The 22526-nt window shown below is 43.4% G+C and overlaps 8 protein-coding genes across 8 annotated transcripts; 4 read left to right on the top strand and 4 right to left on the bottom strand.

The window, feature by feature from the left end:
• Positions 1 to 770: 770 nt before the first annotated feature.
• I203_101519 (uncharacterized protein) lies at positions 771 to 3248 on the bottom strand (the record flags this gene model as incomplete). Its single annotated transcript, XM_019148844.1, has 4 exons — positions 771 to 1376; positions 1441 to 2143; positions 2218 to 2751; positions 2923 to 3248. 4 exons carry the CDS (start codon positions 3246 to 3248, stop codon positions 771 to 773), a joined length of 2169 nt encoding a protein of 722 aa, XP_019001863.1.
• Positions 3249 to 4222: 974 nt separating this feature from the next.
• On the bottom strand, positions 4223 to 5180 carry I203_101518 (uncharacterized protein; the record flags this gene model as incomplete). Its single annotated transcript, XM_019148843.1, has 7 exons — positions 4223 to 4348; positions 4434 to 4556; positions 4624 to 4668; positions 4741 to 4839; positions 4927 to 4974; positions 5036 to 5065; positions 5142 to 5180. 7 exons carry the CDS (start codon positions 5178 to 5180, stop codon positions 4223 to 4225), a joined length of 510 nt encoding a protein of 169 aa, XP_019001862.1.
• A 452-nt stretch (positions 5181 to 5632) lies between these two features.
• I203_101517 (uncharacterized protein) lies at positions 5633 to 7990 on the top strand (the record flags this gene model as incomplete). Its single annotated transcript, XM_019148842.1, has 7 exons — positions 5633 to 5796; positions 5902 to 6373; positions 6451 to 6619; positions 6738 to 7263; positions 7344 to 7454; positions 7527 to 7845; positions 7919 to 7990. 7 exons carry the CDS (start codon positions 5633 to 5635, stop codon positions 7988 to 7990), a joined length of 1833 nt encoding a protein of 610 aa, XP_019001861.1.
• Positions 7991 to 8499: 509 nt separating this feature from the next.
• I203_101516 (uncharacterized protein) lies at positions 8500 to 9374 on the bottom strand (the record flags this gene model as incomplete). Its single annotated transcript, XM_065516902.1, has 4 exons — positions 8500 to 8535; positions 8614 to 8713; positions 8953 to 9070; positions 9254 to 9374. 4 exons carry the CDS (start codon positions 9372 to 9374, stop codon positions 8500 to 8502), a joined length of 375 nt encoding a protein of 124 aa, XP_065373720.1.
• A 485-nt stretch (positions 9375 to 9859) lies between these two features.
• Positions 9860 to 12755, top strand: I203_101515 (uncharacterized protein; the record flags this gene model as incomplete). The annotated part of the gene is made up of 8 exons (XM_065516901.1): positions 9860 to 9977; positions 10143 to 10416; positions 10617 to 10875; positions 10960 to 11341; positions 11402 to 11728; positions 11794 to 12134; positions 12188 to 12418; positions 12501 to 12755. 8 exons carry the CDS (start codon positions 9860 to 9862, stop codon positions 12753 to 12755), a joined length of 2187 nt encoding a protein of 728 aa, XP_065373719.1.
• A 330-nt stretch (positions 12756 to 13085) lies between these two features.
• On the top strand, positions 13086 to 15748 carry I203_101514 (uncharacterized protein; the record flags this gene model as incomplete). Its single annotated transcript, XM_065516900.1, has 13 exons — positions 13086 to 13173; positions 13282 to 13512; positions 13585 to 13591; positions 13679 to 13695; positions 13770 to 13826; positions 13928 to 14058; positions 14151 to 14632; positions 14698 to 14755; positions 14897 to 15086; positions 15142 to 15215; positions 15294 to 15364; positions 15434 to 15533; positions 15647 to 15748. The coding sequence occupies 13 exons, from the start codon at positions 13086 to 13088 to the stop codon at positions 15746 to 15748; spliced, it is 1608 nt and encodes a 535-aa protein (XP_065373718.1).
• A 909-nt stretch (positions 15749 to 16657) lies between these two features.
• On the top strand, positions 16658 to 19615 carry I203_101513 (uncharacterized protein; the record flags this gene model as incomplete). Its single annotated transcript, XM_019148839.1, has 16 exons — positions 16658 to 16796; positions 16871 to 16941; positions 17016 to 17048; positions 17155 to 17224; positions 17304 to 17426; positions 17497 to 17521; positions 17631 to 17759; positions 17852 to 18022; positions 18132 to 18285; positions 18377 to 18432; positions 18504 to 18569; positions 18652 to 18719; positions 18836 to 18948; positions 19013 to 19112; positions 19243 to 19277; positions 19415 to 19615. The coding sequence occupies 16 exons, from the start codon at positions 16658 to 16660 to the stop codon at positions 19613 to 19615; spliced, it is 1554 nt and encodes a 517-aa protein (XP_019001858.1).
• A 449-nt stretch (positions 19616 to 20064) lies between these two features.
• Positions 20065 to 21972, bottom strand: I203_101512 (uncharacterized protein; the record flags this gene model as incomplete). The annotated part of the gene is made up of 1 exon (XM_019148838.1): positions 20065 to 21972. One exon carries the CDS (start codon positions 21970 to 21972, stop codon positions 20065 to 20067), a length of 1908 nt encoding a protein of 635 aa, XP_019001857.1.
• Positions 21973 to 22526: the final 554 nt, after the last annotated feature.

The following is a 22526-nucleotide window of genomic DNA, read 5'->3' as shown; positions in this document are numbered from 1 at the left end:
ACATTACAAATCTTCGTTCTCATGAGGTTCCTCGTAAATTGCATGAAATGATTCTTCATCATAGACCTACCATTACCGCTATCGTACAATACAAATACAGATACAATCACGAGTACATCACATGGAACGATCAATTTAACCTGATGATGATATATATATCGAAAATGAGGAAATATCAACAAATCACTTTATCGATATCATGCTCGTCGATTTGAAGGAAATACACATGGGGATATGAAACGAAAATGCAAATTACATGGAAATGGTTGGAAAATTGAAATTCGATTGACAGATAGAAGAAGAATGCTTGTAGGATACTGTACAACATGAAAATAACGAACAAAGAACAAAATGACAAGGAAATAGAAGAAAGAAGAAAGAAGGGAGAAAACAAAAGTACAGATACGATACGATACGATAATCTCAACTGTAAATGGAAGAATACGATGAACAGAAAACGTTGGAAAAAGAACAAGGTTTCAAAAGCCATTATTGCCCTATCAAAGGGTCGAAACCAAAAATCTAAAAGACAAAAATCAAAAAAAAATCAAAAAACAAAAGTCAATCCGAGAGAACTCTGTGTGGTCAGCACTCGGCTCGGTTGATTTCAATGAGAGATGAGAAATTTTAGGAAAGATTCGATCAGCTTGCTCATGACTATGATTAATCATCTATCATCTATCAGCTTCACTTCTTCTTTCTCACTTTGAAGATACCGACTCACCAATGGACTATGATTGGACCGTTGATCATATCCTGATCCAATACAATCAGATATGAATCGAACATTCACTCTTTGACCTTAACCGTTCGAATCCATCACCCATGTTCAATGGTCCACTCTCATCGAACTCTGGAAAATGCCCAGGAAGGTAAGAAGGTAATTTCCCAGGTGCCGAATGTCTCCTTCTACTGTCTATTACCACTCTAAACTCCTCATCATCTCCATCTTGGAGCTCAGGACTGATTGTCAACCTTCTATCAAGGTTCAGCTCTATATCCCCTTCTTCTTCTTGTTCATTGGCAGTGGAATATTGGGAGTCGGGCGATGTTGAATTTGATCTATCTGGTGCTTCTGAAGCTTCAGGTTCATCACTATACACTAGACCCTTTGCCTTTTCCTTCTCATCATTCGTGAAGTAGTATGGATAATTTGAATCATAGTCATCCTGATCGTTCGGAGAAGATCCAGAGGAGTTGGCAGTAGAAGTATCCGACAGATATGATTCGGTAGATTCCATATCTATCTCCCTTTTAATCCTTGATCTCGATCGACCTCTCTCAGGTATTGGTAATCCATCTAAATCTTCTCTATATGTCGATCTATCATGAGAATCATCCCTCTCTCCTTCACACAGCTCGTCATACGCGTGAGACTACGCAATGAATCATCAGCTTGTGTCCGCGACAAGAATCATCCAAATTGAAGAGTATACTCACCCCCATGTCCTTTTCGTTGCTCTGATGCTCCTTAAGTTTCCTCGTATATTCTCTTCCGGCAGCTTTGAACTCCTCAAAAGTCCTTTCGGGAAATATCATCCTAATTGGCAATTCCACCAGACTAATCTCATCTTCTTCCAGATGCTGTTTTCCCTCTTCGTACTTGATCATCTGATCAAATGACATTCTAGTGTTGATCTTCGCTCCTCGTTGTTGGTCAGATGTCATACCTGACAATCCTAATCCTAAACCATATGTAGGTGCAGAGACAGTTATATTTGATTCTGCGGTATACTCGTATTCACGATCTGACTGGCCATATGACTGACCATTGGAAGGGAATGAGGAGAAAGACGATCCGAATATCTGTGTGGCATTGGGAAAGAACCTCCTTGGTTCGTCATCATCATTATCATTATCAAGGTCGTTGGGCAGAGCGGGAGTTTGGATATGTTCTGATACGGGTGATAAAACGTCTTCCTCATCGTCTACTCCTTCGGTCATGGATCTTGGTGAAGAGACATATTCGACATGTTGAACTTGTACTTGATTGCCATCTTGGCCTGCATCTTCACCTTCGACATCATCGATATACCAGTTCGATGTGAGCTGTTCGTCCCTTCCTGGATCAGGATCAGAGTACAAGGTAGCATAGATAGGTTCGGTATTGGTTCGTAAGATCGTAGGTGGGAAAGATTGAGCTCTAGCCATGATAAGTGAACACATCTCGTCAGCTCACATACTCTACTTTTCCTCCCTGACTAGACCTTGACTCACCTAGTGATAAGATCAGGTCTATTCCATCTATCTCTCGATCTACCATTGCTACCCGCACCAAAGCTATATCTCATCCACAACCCTTCTCTTTCCTCTCTTTCCCTTATTCTTCTTTGTTCCTCTAGAGCTTCTGCTTCCTGATATGATTTCCAGGCAGCCTTGTTCATTGCGAATTTCCTATATTGCTCCAGCTCACCTAAAGTCTTTCTCCGTCGTCTTTGTTGAGGGATCAATCTCATACTTGTGTTGGATTCGTAATATGGCGTAACGACTGACTCTTCTTGTTCTGATTCAGCATCTGAAAACTGTTCAGAAGATAATTCAGCAAGTGGAGAAGGTACCTTCTGGTACGTCGATGGGGTATCATTCTCGTCCTCGGGGTAGTAGCTATTGGGTACGATGGGATTGTCGGGTAAGGTAGGTGAAGGGATGTGGGTCATACATGGACTAGGTGGTGGGGGAGAATGTGGATCCATGGGAGGTGGATTATCTTGATTGAGATTCTGATTCTCGCTTGGAGGTATATTCTCGTCACTGCATAGAGTTAGATGCATCAACTGATATGCTATGTAGACTGTGAGCCAGACTCAGCGCACCCGTATGTATCAATATGATGATTGAAGTAGATCTCCTCTCGTATCCGTTCATCACTACTCCTTCTCATCAGCTCGTTCTCTGGATCATGTGCATGATGGGAAAACATACCTTTCCTCATCAATCACCCACAATGCGCCGTCAGTTTCCTCATGTTCATCCTCTTCAGGTATATCATACAATCCTGACCTATCTGAAGGTGTATCAGGACTGGTACCATTACTACTACTACCACTGTCAACTTCTTCCACTACCACGCTCGTCCCTTCATGGTCTTCGTCTTCTTCCTGAATGACCCCCATGATTGGAGGGAGCGTAAGTCGTGAGGGTGATTCGGGTGATCGTTTGAGTTGTCTTATCAGAGTCGCTAATGCCTGTGAATCAAGTTTATTTGACGATGATGAGGAGGATGAAGGGAGTGATAGGAAGGATGTCATTTTGAATCAGGGGGGCGATGTTGGCAAGGCAGAACAAGCAAAAGGAAGAAGTAGATATCAATCGATGATATAAAGGGGAGTGATAGGAATCAAGGTAGAGAGAGAGAGAGAAGATGAGATGTGAAAGGGTCGTTTCAAGTTGTACAAGGTAGGGTCGTGTTTGTTGTATTACTACAGGAATGAAGTACGAATTTGTCTCAGTCGGGTTATCATTATATATATATACAAACGAAACATGAACCTACCTCATGTTCTTTCCCAATCAAATTTTCAATTACCCATCACACATGATCATCACGATCATGGTACCCCATTTTACGATTGATCCACTTGCACAGAATGTCATAGCTCATCCCTACAGCCATAGCCATAGCCATAGCCATAGCCATAGCCGATGAGATACACATCAACCATCATCATCATCATCAAACACACACACACGGATACACACTAGTAACAATTTCAATCTAGTCAAGTCGCAGGTTGAATGACGACAATATCACCACGAGTACTCGTAAAACACGAACCGAAGATCCCTCATCACACAAAGGCACGGTTCACCTTCTAACCAATTTAACCAATTTAACCGTTCAACAGGGCTGAGAGTGCCGCGGTCAAAGCCGAAATAAGGTCTGGAATTCTTGGATTCGTTGCACCGCACTGACTCTGCCGCCGGAGTTGAGTGGACTAATTGGACTGTATGCTGTTCACATTCACATCGTGTAAGATGATCTCAGCCTGAATCGAAATAAATGTACTGCAATACATCCTGTAACCCCTGACTTAGCACTGCGATTCAGTTGGAGCCATACCATATCATCATATCATGACTTTGCATGATACCATTGAACATCACACAACTTCTGGGCTCTTCACTGCATTGTATGATTTTATAAATATCTACTTGTCTAGATACTCGATGATGCAACTTTACTTCATAAACAACTGCGTGTACTCGGCCTCTGGAGATATTTTTAGTTCTTTCTGAATGACATCAATCTATCAAAACCTTCTTGTCCCTCTATACGCATCGTATCCCATTCATCTTGACTTTCAGCTTTGAGGCACTCCTTATAGAAATCGATCGAAGGTTTGTTCCACTAATACCATCGTCACAAAGACAATTCAGCCGTTATGATTTAGTTGAGTAAGGAGTCCTTGTTTGTATTTGCACGTTAAACTTACCTTCAGTACCCTCCATTCTACCCTCTTACAACCTCTTTCTTGGGCTATATGACCTAATTCGCCAAAGAATCGCTTACCCAATCCTTGAGCTCGATATTCAGGTTTGACATAGAGATCTTCGAGCTGACAAGAAGTAGACAACAGTCAGTCATAATTAGTGACCTACCTTGTACACGATGATTGTACTCACGTATAATCCTGGTGCACCCAGCCAAGTCGAAAAAGTGAAGAAGTACTATGAACGACTCAAGGACGATCAGCTCTTAAAATCCCTTAAATCTCGGAAAGCTCAGAGCAGCTGACTTACCAGAGCTAAACCAACGGCGACACCTTTGCTTCCATCCTCAGGAGTCGTTCTAGCTATGAGGACTTCCGCATAATTGTTCTCGAATACATTTTTGATCATCTACGTCCATCACGCCAAGAAGGTATATAAGCGGTATATCATATGGATATCATGATCCTTTTCAAAAACGAAGTCATGTTAGCTTACCAGCTCAGGCGTGGCCACCACAGCATCGGGCTCCTTCTCGTAAACTGCCTAGATTCATCGACTATGTTAGATCACCATCAACAAAAGGTGGTGTTAGACGAGCACGTACCAGCTCGACGATCAATCCCAGTAATTCGGGCTGTAGAAGCAAATTAAGGTCACGTCAATCAACTTCCCATAACACTACATACATAAAAGCACGAAAGGAGACATACGACATCTTCTTTGGTAGCTCTTTCGATCTTGATGGACATTTCGTTTGGTTTCTTTTATTTTTTCAAAGTCTTTCAATGACCTTTATTTTTCCATTTAGCGAGGTAGCCGGATTTCTTGGATGATCTATTATCAGTTCTTTTGTCCTTTTGTCCCTTTGGCACTTTGCCTTTCGCGGTGTGTTGCCGAGATGTTGATTTGAGATATAGAAAGCAGAAGAAGTAGAAGAATCCACGAATGAACGAGAATGAACGAGAATGAACGAGAATGACTACTCCGGAAGGTGGACACACCTCCACCAGCTGTCGCAGTAAAATGGGCTACCCATATACAGTCATCATCGGTGACTATCTTACCGGATCAGAAGTACAGCAACCGAGAGCAGTAAATAGATCATCGTCTACCTTACCTCTCTGTCTCGTCTACATACTACGGTTCACATCGATATCTGGACATACACCCAGAGTAGGACTTGATACTCAGACTCGCCATCATGGCCGGACCCGCACCAAACAATAACCCCTGGTCGAAACGTGTCCGACGATTATTCTTTTTCGTCGGAACAGCCTCGACGGTATGGTTCGTCTCGTCGTATATCCTAGAGAGGTTGAAGGAAACTAGATTGAGAGCGATCAAAGAGAGGAAACAAAGGGATCTGTGAGTTCATCCGATCTTTATATCGTTCTATTTGAACGGATTATGTCAAGATCGTGCTGCTGATGGGATGGCATGGCTCGACTGACATCTGACATCTTGACGTAGAATGAAAAATCATTTCACCTCTTTAATCTCAACTATATCATTCACCCTCTACGCTTTATTACCTACCATCCAACCGAGTTTGTTCGAGAAATATAATGTAGAAGAGATATCACAAGCTTTACAAGATATCTCGTCTACTTCATCATCAGAATTATCGGAATCTACAAGTAGCTTGGACCCAAATCAAAACCAAAAGGAAAATTCACTATTACTTTCTGATACTACCCCACAACCAGATGTTGAAAATACAAGAGCAGATGTACCACCATCTAGACCAAGTCCGAGTCCGAGTCCAGAAGTAGGAGTGACTTCGACTTCGACTTCTGAATCTTGGGCATCAGAATTCCAAAATGGTCAAAATGGTCAAACTAGTCAAAGAAGAGAAAGCAGTTCGAATTCCGAGACCGAGACCGAGACCGAAAGTGAGGGGATGTTAGGTAGCTCCATAGGACAGATTGACAGGGAGGATGCTGTGGGTTCTCCTCTCTTTAGTACAAACTCTCGATATACAATATGAAGTGCTAAATATCTTTGACATATTCTGTATAGATGTCTTCAATCGTCTCTCAATCTATTTCCCTCCCGCCTACAGATACTTCTTCACCTTCTCCACCATCCGATCTGAGTAGATCAGAACAGTCACATCCTTCGCCACCTAGAGGGAACAAGTTCCAGGGTAGGTCGAAAAAGGATTTATGGAGAGAGTTGAAATCGCAGAGTAAGTTTATAATTCTCTAAATCCACAGTAGGTAGTCTGTCTGATAGAAAACGACTACGACTACTGGTTGATACACTCAAGCAAGTAAATGTTCTAACACCGTTGGTTTATATTTTAGGCTTAACACGAACGATAACTACAATATACTTATTACCTATGTTATACCTCCTTACCGCATCTCAATTATCTATCTTGGCCAGATCAAAATACATGAAAGACATTGAATCATCCCTGGAGGATCCTTCTCCTTCTGCCCAACAAAGTGTAACTTCCACAGCCGGTATCCAAGTAGAAGAAGAAGAGGAGGAAGGATCGACTACACCAGGGAAACCCCGACCGACCAAAAAGAAAGGATGGTTCTCTCTTTCTTCATATTCGATCGAATCGATGGGTTTATCAGAATACGTGGAATCTTCAAGATCCAGTATATCATCGTACCTTCCTACTTTCCTAGGCGGTTCAACCGTTCAATCTACGATTGTGAGAGAGAATGAAGAGATTCTGGCATTACGAAAACAAGAGGAAGAAGAATTGAGAGGTGAAGCTGAAAGATTGTTCTTGACGTATAGTTGGTGGTTCTTGAATGAGGGATGGAAAGGTGTAGCTGAAAGGGTTGAGAAGAGTGTGGAAAAGATCTTTGGGAAGTGAGTATGCTGCAGCATTGGCATTCATTTTCAACCGACGAAATGTAAAATGCTGATTCCTACTGGTGTATTTTACTTAGTATGCCACTTAAGAGAGAATTGACCATTGAAGATTGGGAGATGAAGTTGAAAGAAGTAAGAGCAGAGATTGAGATGGAATTATCTATCAACTCGACTATCGAATTGTATGAGTGAGTTGACTTTTTACCCAAGTCTAGATAATTGCAAGATGTAAAAAGGCTCATCTGATATATTTAAAACAGCTTTACATCGCATATCCTCCCTACTAGCTCCTCAGCATCAACTTCTACCGATACTCCATATCCTAGAACACCTTCTGATCATTCATCTTACCTACAAGAATTATATGATCAATCCCTTGAGCAGATCTCTTCGGCAGATGGAAGATACTTGATCGAGAAAGGAATATCAACTTTATTAGGTAGCTTGTTATCGGATCTCAAGACTGGATTGTACCATCAGCAGCCTAATAGAGGCGGAGTAAGATTGGTCAATTGTTTACCTGAGATCAATAAATCGGGGAAGAACGTTTGGGAGGGTATACCTGATTCTGGAATTGAGGTGAGTACGATAAATGACATATACATCGAATGCTTATGGTGCTTTTCAATTGTTATTTCTGTTGGTCACTTAGGCTTTATTGAGCGTACAGGAGTTTGAAAGTTTCTCGGCTTTGGTATTTGGTGATTGGGCGCCGAGGTCGTAGGTGGCAGGTCAATACCGTCTCTTTGACTGTAAGATCAAGTTGGAGGAACATAAGGGTGCTTTCGAACAGACGAGGAAGTAATTACGCAGTAGAGGGAGTATGAATCGCAAGATTATACCTTGCTGGTCATCGATTTGTTGTACTGTAGACAGTCTTTTGCTTTCTTGATAAGTTGGAAAACAGTGTACAGTTGGAATGCAAAGTATTAACCTGTATATGTGCATGCATGTTCATACGCGACATCCGTCCCTCAAACCAAAATGGTCAACTGTGGATGAGTGACAAATGCCGAAGAATCTCTCTAATAGAATTTCCATGGAACAAGAATATCAGAGTCAGTATAATATGTGTCGACTTTGACCCGTGTCATGTAAGTATTATGAAAATCCTCTCTGATCTCTGGATGCATCCCAGTACATCCCAATCCAGTCCAGTCCAATCCATCCTTTTCATACTGTTCATCTACATAATATAACAATTATATAAACAAATCGTACGTCGTAGATAGCTTATTCGGCATCACCAGCAGGGATGTTAACTTCGGGCTATTCATCATCATGCGAATCAGTATTTCACATCTTATCCCACACCATACTGTATGTCAGATACGAAGGATCACTCACGTTGAAGAAAAGAGTTTGCATACCCCATGGGAAAGGTTTGACTCGGAAGTTCATGTATGAGTAAACGGGTCTTTCGGGAGCCTCACCGCCGTTTTCGTGTCTATAGTAGCGAATCATGTTGTTAATATTTGGTAATTGCACTTTGATATCCCATTTTCCACGTCAATCCTTGTCGTTACTTGGTTGCCTTCCCTTCCATGAATTGATCCTTTACTTTATTATTCTATATGGCGTATTTACACTGCTGTAATAATAACCAACTTTCATCTCCAAGCTCCCTTCAATGTGATTGTACTCTTCCACTCCAACTAATCCAGATAAACGGGAAATACCACTCACTTAAGATGCTCGAGGTGTTCGTGGTGAGCAGCTTCGAGCTTGTATGTCCAGGCGGCACCGACTAAAGCACCGGGGATACAAACGTAGAAAGAGATCTTTCTCCACAAGTCGGTGGTTTCTGCAAATGTTAAATGCACAACATCAGCCCCATGTCCGGTAATGCTTTCCCTCCTTCCTTCCATCAAATCTTTGTTATCTCTTCCATCTCATGAAGCACCATTTCACGATCATGGCATATGCTTTCCGTTTCATACTTCTAGCATTCATCTTCATATTTTACAAGGATGATCCACGAACTCACCAGCAGCATGAGCTCTAACGGCTTGTCGCTTAGCTATGAACTCGTTCTCCCCTGCTGACGGAGCGGCGGAAGCGAATCCTCTGACGGCGGGTCTAATGGATCTGGCTACTTGTCTTAACATATTGACGGTATGGCTGAGTGGTGAGTGGTGAGTTGATGCGATATCGTTGTTGATGAGAAAGTTATGTTAGTGGTGCTCAATGCTCGGTGGGTTTACGTGAGAAGGACGAATCAGGTTCAAGATGAAAGAATCCTACAAAACGGTTTGTTCCGACTAAACACGTTAGGCATGTGAATGCAACCCTCGTTGTCATGCTTAGTTAGGCACGTCTGGGATATAAATCATTTCGCCACGTCACACAGGTTGAGTGAATGAATGTGTCGCGTTCATGTCTGGATGTCATCCAATCCATCCCATTCATCATGACACTCTGGCACTTATCAACATCCTGACGTCCACCTATTCACCTCAAGATACCCAGGTAGAATCCAGGATCAAGAAAGGAGAGTAGTGTCCTCTCTCACGACTCGCACTCACCTATTACACACCGAATATACCCCTCGATTTGGTAGATATTTCCTGGTCTACCACCGAACACTACCAAAATGGCGCCGGGGATATCATACGATGAATCAGGTTCTTTGGCGAGTTACTTCGGTGTCACTTTCCTGGCCATCGTGTTGATACCTTGGACATTGAGCGCTACGAGGACAAAAGAGAAGGGTGAGTGTGTTCCCCATATGTTGAGGACCTTGCTTTGGATACCATACACATCACTGCATCATTGTAATTTCGGATCGACCTACACACTCCTCTTCCTTGAATGTCCAACATACTTCTATTGCTGCGGCGTGCTCAATCGCTAATTCTCCATGTATGATATCGTAGAAACGCTCAAACCCCTCTGCCCATGTCCATCATGCCGAAATTCCCCTCGTCGTATTCACTCAATAAAATCGACCAAACGTAAACGTCGTTTCCTCAAAAAGGCCATCCCGCTAGCGATTGGATGGCTATTATTCGCATATTTGTGTTATTCATTATCGCAAGCACCTAGATTAGAAGGTGAAACGGTCTATAACCCATTTGAGATTTTGGGATTGAGCGATAAGTCGAGTGAGAAGCAGATTAAGAAACATTACAAGAAATTGAGTTTGCAATTGTGAGTATGGTTCTCCTTTTTGGGGCATGTGAGAACATGATGGAGGAGAAGCCACCTTCAATCCGAGCCAAGCAGGACATGACGGCGCCGGAAAAACTTGTTGTTATGAAATAGAGATGAATATCGAATATGTTACCTTGAATCACTCCTTTGTCCTTGTAAATCTATATACTGACATCAACCGATTTTCTAATACATAGCCACCCAGATAAAATTAAACTCGCCGAAAACCAGACCAAGGAAGATGCCGAGCAGAAATTCGTGGAACTTACTAAAGCCTACAAATCGTTGACTGACGAAGTAACGAGAGAAAACTTGGCCAAATACGGTAATCCGGATGGCCCCCAACAACGTGAAGACAAAATAGCTATCCCCCAATGGGTCGTAGAGGGTAAGAACAGTATTTGGGTTTTGGGTGCTTATGGATTGGTCTTGGGAGGTGGTATACCTTGGGTTGTTGTGAGTAATTGCTTTGTTTGAAGTGCTTTTTGACACATGTGGCGTATTGGGGGATTGTAAGCTGATTTGTGAATATACTTCCAGGGTCGATGGTGGTTCGCCCAAAGGAAACTCACAAGAGATGGAATCCTAAATCCCACAGCCGAAATATTCTTCCATCAACTTCGTGAAGATACAGATTTCTTTTCTCTCATCTCTCTATTGGCGTCTGCTCTTGAATTTACTGCGGTATTAGGAGGTTCCAAGAAAAGAGGAAGTAAGAAGGAACGTAAAGAGAGACAATCAAAGATTGATGAGTTGGAGAAAATACTGGATCAAAGAAAGATCGAAATGGGAATAGAAGAGAACCCTTTGATGAAGAAGGAGAATAGAGTTGTTGTGACCACTGCTGTGGCTAAACGAGCCCGAGCTTTGCTCTGGGCGCATCTGTTGAGAATTGATTTGAACGATCATCAGCTTGAATCCGGTAAGTGTGCCTCCGATCACTACGTGAACACGGTGCTGAGATGTCTCTGTCTGATCTCAGAAAAACTCGCTGTGCTTCGAGTCACTCCACCTCTTCTCAGTGCACTTCTCAATATCTCCCTTTCCCACAACTGGCTCACGACGTCGCTACTCTGTATCAAACTTCAACCTGCTCTGGTCCAAGCTCTTCCAATCGACGTATCACCCTTGGCTCAATTGCCAGGCGTCACTCCTGAGAAGGGCACTGAACTACAGATCATCAACAAAGCTGAAGGTGTCAGATGGCTCGAGAAGTGGATGAAGACGGAGAAGAAGGATGTCAGTCCAGAGACTTTGGACGTAGCTAAATATTGGCCCAGACTGGAAGTTGTAGATGCTGTTTTCAAAGGTGAGCTAGCCATCTCAGAAATATCTAAGTGATTATGATTGCTGATGTGTAGCGTTATCTTTTAGTCGGCGACGAGAGCCTGGTAACGCCCAGCTCAATCGTGGAACTTACCTTCAACTGTCGTTATGTCTACCCTACCACACCGCTATCTCTTTTATCCAAATCCAAGCCTCTACTACCCAATGGCGATATCAAGGAGAAAGAGGAGGGTGGAGCTGCTGATTCGGTTGCTGATGTTGAAGAATCAGTAACCAAGGTGGAGGAAGAGAAGGAGAAACCTACTCCTACTGATGTAAAAGAAAAGATCGTTGAGAAGGTACAGGAGAAATCGGAGATTGAAGGAGAGACAAAGAAGAAAGTGGATGTACCACCTAATGGATTTGCTCATGCTCCTTATTGGCCCCAGGTGAGTGATTAGTCTTGCATCATCTGACTGTTGAGCTGATGATCCTGTGACAGCTTCGAAAACCTCATTTCTACGTATTGTTAGGTGATTCCAAACTTAGTAAAGTCATCGTTCCACCTATCAAAATCACCGATATCCCCTTCCCTAAACCCGATGGAACACCTTCAGAACCAAAGGAATACAAATTACAGTTCCAAGCTCCGCCCGCATCGAACCTGTATTCCTTCGTGGCCCATTGGAGGAGTGATACGTTCTTAGGTGGGGATGTACAAGTACCAATCATGGTGAGTCATACACCCCTTTACACAATAAGGTCGAATGCATTTTATATGAATGACTAATGTATGTGATGGTAAAATGAAATAGTTGAAAGTTGAAGATGCACCCGAAGTGACGGAATCCCTAGAAGAAGATTTCGATGATGATATATCTGAACCTGATGAAGATACGTTGGCGGGTCAAATGGCAATGATGAGAGGTGAAAAAGTGAAACCTTCAGGTGTACATCAACAAGATGATGATTCTGAAGAGGAGGAAGAGGAAGATAGTTCGAGCGATGAAGAAGGACCTAAGAAGAGGGTTAGAGCTTATAATGAAGATAGTGATACTGATAGTGATTAGATGGTGAATGGGCAGGGTCGGGAGGGGGTGTAGTACATGTTGATGCATTGAAGATATATTTGTGTATGACTGAACTTTATATAATTATGAGATGTGTTGTCAGCATGAGATATCATACTCGTATGTCATGTTGTCGTCCAGTTTAGATCACGGTCATAGCCGTTCATCCCTTCGGATACCAGACTATTTACATATTGCTCGCACTTCGGATCAAACGTAATTGCGACAAAAGTTGAACTCATTCGTTGGGACTCTCTTTCTTTCCGTCAGCTCGCTATTTGCTATCCTCTTCTCTTCCATATACATCTCCTCCTCACTCAAAAAGTGAGAATGAGAAATACACTACTTCGAAATGCCCTTCGAAGCGGTATAAAACGGAGTCCTGTTCAAGCCATACCATCCACTTCGAGCATACGAGGTCGGTCATTCATCTCAATTCTCAGCTATCCTGCGTTTGACTACCTCCTATCAAATCCTATGGCACGAGTCGGATAAAGCTGATGTTACCAATCTCTTCCTGCAAAAGGTGCATCGCAGATACGTCCTTACTCCTTGTTCAACTCCCCTCATCCCTCTAAACCTCCGCCCTATGGTCAACCCCATCCCACCTCGCATCCACATCTCGTCAAACCCCATGAACTCACTCCCGGTGTCCCTCCAGAAGAATATGAGTCGAGACGTAGGAAATTGATGGAGAGTTTGGGAGAGGGATCTAAGGTGATATGCATGGGTGGGACAGTAAAGTTGATGTCTCAGAGTGAGTATTCCAACGCTTTTGGTGTTATTTGGAAGATCAGCTCATAGGTATATTTGGGATGTGGGTGTTCAGGTATATTGTGAGTCTTGCTCACCTTGAAACTTTGAGGAAAGATCACTGGACAGAAGAAGCTGAGATTTTACATATGTGTATTCTATTTGAGTAGTTATCGATTCAGACAATGTACGTCGCGATGACAAGAATTAACAAAATTGATACCTAGAAACTAGCTGATTTTCACTTGCTCGACAAATTAGCAACCGATTTTTACTATTTGACAGGATTCGATGAACCAGATGCTACGTTGGTACTAGGTATGTAGATTCTACTCTAGATCTTCCGGGAGTGCCAACGGGGAATACCTCATGGCTTGATGGGAGCACTGCCGCTGATCGTCATTTTTATTGGTTCGCAGAATCTGCACCATCGACCTCACGAGGGTACAGATATACGTTATTCGTACCGCGTAAGGACGCTCATGATGCTCTGTGGGAAGGTGAAAGGGCAGGTGTGGAAGGTGCTATAACGATATTTGGAGCTGATGAGGTGGGTAACCCCCTTCTTTGGGGAAACTTATTGACATACTCTCGAATACACAAATCAAGCTGATATGTCATTTTCTCGTACTGCTCGTACAGGCTCACCCCAATACATCACTATCGACCTACCTCCCATCCTACCTCAACGTTACAAGTGGAGAAATCATCTACGCCTCCCTGCCGCCCAAAGCCTCTTCCTCAGTATCTTCACAACCTTTTGTTCCGCCCTCACCAAGACGCCGGTCATCCCTCCTCAAACTATTTTCAAATTCCACCCCATCCACAACTTCGTCGTCGGAGCTGAATCCAAATGATCCACCGCATTTGTTACTGGCAGCAGCACTCTCATCGGAACATGCCAAACCCCTCGAAAGACCCATACAGCAGTTAAGGATGATAAAATCGCCTGTAGAGTTGAAAATGATGAAAAAAGCTGCAGACATCAGTTCGGCAGCTCATAGGAGAGTAATGAGATTTGCTGAACCGCACAAGAGGGAGAGAGATCTGGAAGCGACGTTTGAGTATGAGTGCTCGATGAGAGGGGCGGAGAGGCAGGCTTACGTACCGGTCGTTGCGAGTGGGTAAGTATATCTAGCTATGACCTAGACTTGAGGGCAGATTTCGCTGATGAACAGGTGTTGGAAAGAGCAAATGCTTTGGTCATACATTATACTAGGAATGATTGTGTTTTAGACCCAAATGATGTGAGTCGTCAGACACTTTTCCCTCTTCCTCTCTCGGTCGTCTCCCTCACAGGTGAATCTGCCATTTTGGGGTGATGCTGCACCGCACGGTCTGCTATAATTACACATGCCCTACGGTACTGATCTCGTAACAACCGTTAGCTGGTCCTCATCGATGCCGGTTGTGAATACAACATGTACTGCTCAGATATCACGCGTACATTTCCCGTATCTGGACAATTTTCTGAACCCCAACGAGATTTATATACTGCCATGCTGAACGCACAGAAAGAATGCATCAGGAGATGTACAGTGGCAGGAGGAGTGACACTAAGCGAACTGCATAGAGCGAGTGAGTCAGGAGAAGACCGTATCAGAAGCGTAGTTCATACTGATGTCCAATTTAGGCTGTGGACTTCTATTGGAGGAATTGAGGCAGATAGGATTTAAGTTGACAGTAGGCGATGTAGAGAGGACGTTGGTGAATTGTCATACCATTTTATCATGTCGACGAAAATGATGGAACAGCTGACCATAATCGTTTGGCCCGGTCTCGCAGTATCCACACTTCTTATCGCATCATCTAGGGTCGGATTTACATGATTGTCCAACGAGAGATAGGAGTGCGACGTGAGTGGAGGGTCCCATATCACACAATCACGCCCTAATCGCTAAACTAACACGGATCGCTGTTGTCAGCTTGGTCGAAGGGAATGTGATATCGATAGAACCGGGAATCTACGTCCCATACGACTATAAATTTCCAAAAGCTTTCCACGGGCTAGGTATCCGTATAGAGGTGAGTCATTATTTTACATCCACCTTTCGTCATGTCATGCAGCAAGAGTACGGGTGTGAATACGATATTGCTGCGTTACTGACTTTCATTGATGGTTCTAATTGAATTTCTAGGACGAAGTAGCATTCACGAAGGACGGGCCAATGGTGTTGTCCGCGAACGCACCGAAGGAATTAGTGGATGTAGAAGCGGCATGTCAGGGATCATTGGATTAGAAGGGAAGATTCATACGGTAGCATAGCATTCGGACTTCGGACATAAGCATCTGCACACATATCATGCATATTTTTCAAAACATTCAAACGGCATGCATTTATCGGATTTCCGATAGTTATACATGAATCCCATATGGGACAAAGGGTATGGTTATTACTGTTAAAAACGTTCGAAAATCCGATCAAGTTTGATCGAGGGATAAGGAGTATCCGTTCGGCTAAAAATAACCTTCTATCTAACTTACAGGAGGTTCGATCTAAAAATAAGATATCGATAGACATTAATATCCTATCTATTAATATCCTATCAGAGGGCCAACGTGCTTGATATGTGTCGGACGAGTCAATGATACGCAGAATCTTGTACATGATTTTAATTTTAGGTCTTAATCCTTCGAAACAGATATGCTGATATAGATGTGCATAATTGCACGTTCGATACATCTTGCTACTATGGTATGCCCCATTCCCTGGAGTCATCCGGCAGACGATAGAAGACAGCAAGCTTGGATTCGCCTCAAGGACCTGCCAGAAATACATGTAAATCTGACGGCCCGCAGACGGCCTGTGATAGTGAGTGCATGATCATGAGTTGAGTTAGTTGTTCATGATGAGCACACGTGTGGATATATATCACTGTCTCTGTGGCCACTAGTCTTCAGGCAAGGTTTGATTCAGTTGGGAATGTCTAGCGCTGATCCGAAAATAGCATCACACGATGGACAGCACTTTTCAAGATTGGGATATGGTACAGGTGCAGCGACCGTAAGTTCAGGTAGCAAATACCCACATGTGTATATATATATATATTGACCTCCGAGAAGGATACCTAAAAGGTATCGACTGATCAATTACTCACAACCGAAGGTTGATTTTGATTAACGCTGTATTGTAGATACCCCGTTCAAGATGTCAACCGCAGCTCAGTCCGAGATCCTCCCAGTACCTATCCTCGACTCAAATTCTATCGAGGCTGAGGGAGATTTTGACAAGGATCAAATCCCATCCTCTCCCGAAGTTGGAAGAGTCGAAGTAGAAGAGATCAACGGTGAGTGATACTCACTGTGGTTGTTTGTACCTTACATAGCTGACTCGAACGATTTTGCGATGGGTGTATATCAGAAAAAGCAAAATTGAGTGATCATTTTACTTTGCTCGCTTCTGGGTTTGCATTGGTTTCTGATGGGTATCAAGTGAGTCATCCAGCCCTTGACTCATGTTATGGAGGTACAGTGTTGCTGATCTGTAAGCTTTTGCTGCATTGCAGAACAACTTGGCTACCGTGTTCAACCCTATCTTCGTAAGCCATATTTAAGTCATTTCCTTCCCAGCGTAATCATGACCCAACCGGATCGTAATTTTCTCTCATGGAGACAGAAACTGATGGTGATTATCGTGGCTTTCAGAAAATTATCTACAAATCATACTATACGAGTTCGGTATCGACCAGAGTTTCCAATTCACTTCTTATCGGAGGTCAGTCCAGCTGATCATTGACCTTCACTTACTGTGTTCTGTGAGGCTAATATCGTGTCTCCGTGTCGGATGATCACAGAGATCATCGGTCAAGTGGGAGTAGGATTGATATGCGATCGGATAGGAAGGAAGACTGCAATGGTTGCCACTACGATGTTGATTGTTGTTGGAGGGATTTTGGCAACTGCTTCTTCTGGATCTAGTGTGTATCACTGTATTTCCCTAACATGAAATATAATGAGTGCTTATATAAAAGTCACGACGTCTCAAAGCTCCCGCTGGTTTACTCTGGATGTTGTAAGTGATTCCCACCAACCAATCACACCCCAAAATTCATATACAGAGATCAAGTGTCGCTAGATTGAAGATAAAGCTGATTTTGACACTAAAACATTCGGTTTTTCAGGACCGTATCCAGAGGTATGGTCGGAGTAGGAGTAGGTGGAGAATACCCAGCATGCTCTACTAGCGCTTCGGAATCTGCCAATGAGAAGTTCGGCAGAGATAGAGGAAAAGTGTTCATCCTAGTTACCAAGTAAGTGAACCTTGAACCAGAACAGATTCGATGAAGCTTCCTGCTCATTCACGGGATGTTGATGCCCGTGTCCTCTTCTTTCTGTGCGCTAGCCTGATGTTGTCCATCGGTGGACCAATCGTTATTTCCATCTTCCTCTTGATCATAAACGCGGCTGGTTATAAAGGTACAACCACTCCGGACGATCTGTACAAGTTGAAATATACTTGGAGGATTTGTATGGGTGTTGGAGTATTGATCCCCTTGAGTGTGTTTTACTTCAGGTAAGTGAACATTTCTATCCTATGATGATTGATCGGTAAGAGAGCAGATCAGATCATTGGGCGGAAGATAAATACTCAGAGCTGATTTTATCTTGACATGATGTTCTAGGCTCAAGATGATGAATTCCAAGTTGTATAGAAGAAATGCCATCAGACATTCACCACCTTATGGATTGATCATCAAGAGATATTGGAAAACTCTATTGGGAACAGCAGGCACTTGGTTCTTATATGATTTCGTCACTTACCCAAATGGTATTTTCGTGAGTGTCACCTGTCCATCTTCGTACCACGGAGATCTGTGAAGTCGTACACCGATGAGGACGAGACTGATATATATGAGGGTTTCCATAGTCATCGACCATTATCAGTGGGGTGATCCCTGGTGCAGGCTTAGTAAGAACGATGGAGTAAGTGTGACCCTCCCTGGACCTGCCTTCGATGTGCCGATCCCACAACTAATTCTTCCCTTTTTCTCCAGATGGACTTTATTGCTCTCGGTACTATCTCTACCGGGTGTCTTCCTAGGTGCATGGGTCGTCAAATAGTAAGTGAGAAGAATTCGAGAAGCAGCAGACCTTGAGGTAACGGAACGTAGGCTGATTCTCTCTTGTCAATGTGAAATTCAGCACTGGTAGACGTAACCTCTTGATGATGGGATTCTCAGGATACATTATTTTCGGCTTGATTGTAGGATGTGAGTTAAGTTCTGAATCCCGACATATCCATCTCGACATATCCCTCTAGCGATTAGGAATTCACCAGGACTAGGACTCAACGTGAAGCTAATCTAAACGCTTGTCGATCCAACAGGTTCTTACGAAAAGATCACCAAGATTATCCCGCTGTTCATTGTGTTTTACGCTTTCATGCAGAGTTCCGGTAACTTCGGTCCTGGTAATATGGAAGGAACCATCTCTGCAGAGGTGCGTTGTGGGAATTGAACTCTGATCAAGGGTGATGTCGACTGACCGGGCTGGGATGAATCAGTCGTATCCCACCAGTATTCGAGGTACATGTTATGGATTCAGTGCAGCTGTCGGGAAAGCCGGTGCGGCGATTGGCACCCAGTGCTTCACTCCTATTCAAAGTGAGTGATCAATCCAATGGGAGCAGGATAAAGTGCCACAAAATACTTCACACTTGCCCTTTGTAGACGATCTGGCATTATCCGGACGAAGACTTGAATGTTGGCTGATATATCTTTTGCACCACTTTAGATAATCTGGGCAAGAAATATACTTTTATCATAGCAGTAAGTAGTAGTTCTATTTTCGATATTTCCGATCCCCTCCGCCACAAAGACGACATCAGTGACAATCACTGTTGAGCACTTGTCCTACAGAATTTAATAACCAAAGACGACGTGACGTACTGATAGCTATAATTTAGGCATGTTGCGGTGCCGTCGGTGTCCTCCTCGCATATTTCTTCGTAGAAGATAAAGGTAAAGACAGATTAGAAAAGGAGGATGAATTGTGGAGACAATATCTGGTAGATCACGGTAAAGGCGATTTGATCATGGGTGATGGATCAGAGGAGAATAAGGCTGAAAGTAATGTCGAGAAAGGTGAATTAACTTACAGAGAGTGAGTTGATGATAAAAAGCTAGTGAAGTTTGAATGAGAAAAGTGACGGTGAGAGGGAATGGAAAGGAATAAGGGTGTACTGGAGGACTTTATACAAGTAGAATAGATAGAGAGCTATAGTATCGATGAGAGGTTTATACTTGCTTAGAAAGCAGTGATTAATCCCATTTCGGTAGTGTCCTGGAACTGGAATGTGATTATCATTTGATATCGTAAGATGCATAAATTCACATGAAGCATAAAATCTGATCATTGTAACTGGTGATAGTATGATTAAATAATTGTACACAGAATAAAGACCCAAAAGTTCATCCATGATCAAAATGTAATTATCAAGAAAAGAGAGATGAACCGTGGACTCGATCCATATTTCTATACATCACCACCTTATCGCAACCCCTTCCACCGCCCAGAAAAGTCCAATGATGTATTGTTACTGATCCTTGATCGTAATCACAAAGCAACTTCTTCCATCTTCTCTTTCCCTTTATCGCCCTCAGATTTCACCTCGCCCTCCTCCCCAACACCCACGCCCTTGAGGCTACTTTGAGGTGTACCCAGCTCATCCTCCAATTCTGTCACTGTAGTCCCACTGGTCCCCTTGGAGTATCTTTTGGAATCATCAAATAACAATTCTCTCGTACTGATCTCGGGACTAGGTTCCAGGCCGAGCTTCGATTGATCATCTGACATCAACTCAGTAGGTGGAGTAGGCAACTCCTTCTCTTCTTCCTGTTCCTTGACAGCTTCAGGTGTAGTCGCAGGTTGAACGTCTTTCTTGGCACCTCGAGAGAAGAAATTCGTTACGCTGATTTTCCTCGTACTGCTCGGTCGTTCGGTCGAAGGTGAAGAAGTCGATGCGGTAGTAGGTGGACTGGTCACTCCTTTCGTCCAATTAGATACAAAACTACTTAAAGGTGTTTGCGAACTGGCAGTCGTCGAACTTGTCAATCCACTTGTGGGAGTTGACAGATCATCCGTAGCGGTAGGTATAGGCGAGACAGTAGCCGTCGATCCTGCTCTAGAACGATTTTCGATAGGTGATAATGTTTTCTGCTGTGGTGATACCGCTCCAAGAGGTAGCTCTTTCCCGGGCGAAGTTACTGATGGACTCGATTTAGCATTCCATAATTTGAAACCCCATCCTCCCGTAGCAGGAGCAAGTTTTGCCTTTTCAGCTTCTGCGTTTCTCTGCTCTTCATCCGCATCTCTATCAGTAGGTAAAGGAGGTAATCTGATTCCTTTCAACAATTCTGCAGTTGACACCGACATTTCCCCTCCTTCGTCCAATCCCGATCCAGATTGTGATGGACCAGCATTGGGATCTTGAGCCATGAATTCCCGTAAGGCTTTCAAACATGATTCACTTGCTATTCTAGCTTCTTCACTTTCGTCCAATTTGTTCTGTAACGCCAGTAGTTCACTCCGAAGTCTTGTGGCTTCTTCAATAGCCTCGATCTCTTTCTTAGACGGTAATTCGGTCGTTTTGGATGTTACAGATGAAGGGGGTTCAGAAGTTTGGTCGTCAAAGTATCCAGATTGATGTGGATTACTACTAGTAAGCGGAACATTGGGTGAAGGTAGAGTAGCAGTTGGAATAGTTGCTGAAGAAGGTGAATGACCTAATCGCAATTCTCTCAACCCTCCTTGTCCAATTGGTCTTAGGGTGTTACCAGCTTCCCGGGGGTTTTGCATATTTGGAGAAGTGACTAATGAAGTTCCTCGTTCGTGCAGTTGGTCGAGTGAAGGTTCAGATTGACTTGATTGTCTTCTGTGTGATCTCATTATTGATTGTCTCTTGACCAATTTACTCTCTCTCGAATTAAAACTAGAACTTTCTCTATCGGTCGTCGTCGAGTTTAATATTTCTTCCTCACCATTCAAGCCTAAACCCAATACACCTCCAGCGGTGGAATATCCAGAGATGGTACTCATCCTTTTCCTATCTGCTTCCTGCTTCTGTAAGACCATGACTCCTCTTCTAGCCTGTTCGACCTGCCCTCTCAACATCTCGACATTCTCCTCCGCGACTTCCCTCCTCTTGATCTCTTCTTGTAATTGCGACTCCACAGCTTCCTTTGCCGCTGATAGAAAGGCATATTGATCTTTCAATTGACCCAATTCAGTCTCGACGTCGGATAAGCTCGACAGTCGAGTAGTCTGGGTGGATATGGTTTGTTGAGCGGCAGCGAGAGAAGCTCGTAATGATTCGATGAGAGCTTCGGTCTCAGGATCAGAAGGAGGGGTGGTCAAGTCTGGTGCGTCCGGCGGTAAGGCGAGTGGAAGCGTGGTGGTGTTAGGGGAAGTATTGGGGTCTGGCGATATGGGCAGCGGATGGTCGGCTGGTTTGGGAGAGGACATGTCGGACTATGCGAAATACGTATCAGAAGCTATAATTTGATCAGTAAATGCTACATAGATTGACCGATGTCAAGCAAGCTGCGACTCACCGTGGTATGGTATGGTACGGTATCGTCAAGACAGCAGAGCTTATGAAATGGGTTGTCAAAACGAGCTTTTGAAAGATGTAGAATGAGGATCAACCGATGTTGAATTTGTTAAATTGATGGTTGGGAGTTGTGATTATACTCGTGATCGATTAAAGATGCGTTGCACGTAGAAAGGTGAAAGTGTCGTCAACGTGGGAACTGTCAAAGTGATCTGAACGTTATTCGAAGAGAAAGGAACGGAAGTTTCGTGATAGGAAGGAATGCAGGGTAATGGGTATCGTGATCGTGTTGTCGTGGGGATCTATGTCGCTCAAAAGGTAAGAATATATAGATTACGAGTGAGGTGGACGGAAAGATAAGGTCTGACTGGAGGTAAGGAAATGACTGGATTACGATGCAGATCTATTTTCTATCTCTCATCATCTTGTGCGGTGCGGCAAAGACGCGTCGTGGCGGTGATAACTA

Source organism: Kwoniella mangroviensis (assembly GCF_000507465.2).
Source record: "Kwoniella mangroviensis CBS 8507 chromosome 1 map unlocalized Ctg01, whole genome shotgun sequence".
Lineage (NCBI taxonomy): Eukaryota > Fungi > Basidiomycota > Tremellomycetes > Tremellales > Cryptococcaceae > Kwoniella > Kwoniella mangrovensis.
Note: the sequence above shows the minus strand (reverse complement) of the source record. Positions and strands in the feature narration are given on the sequence as shown.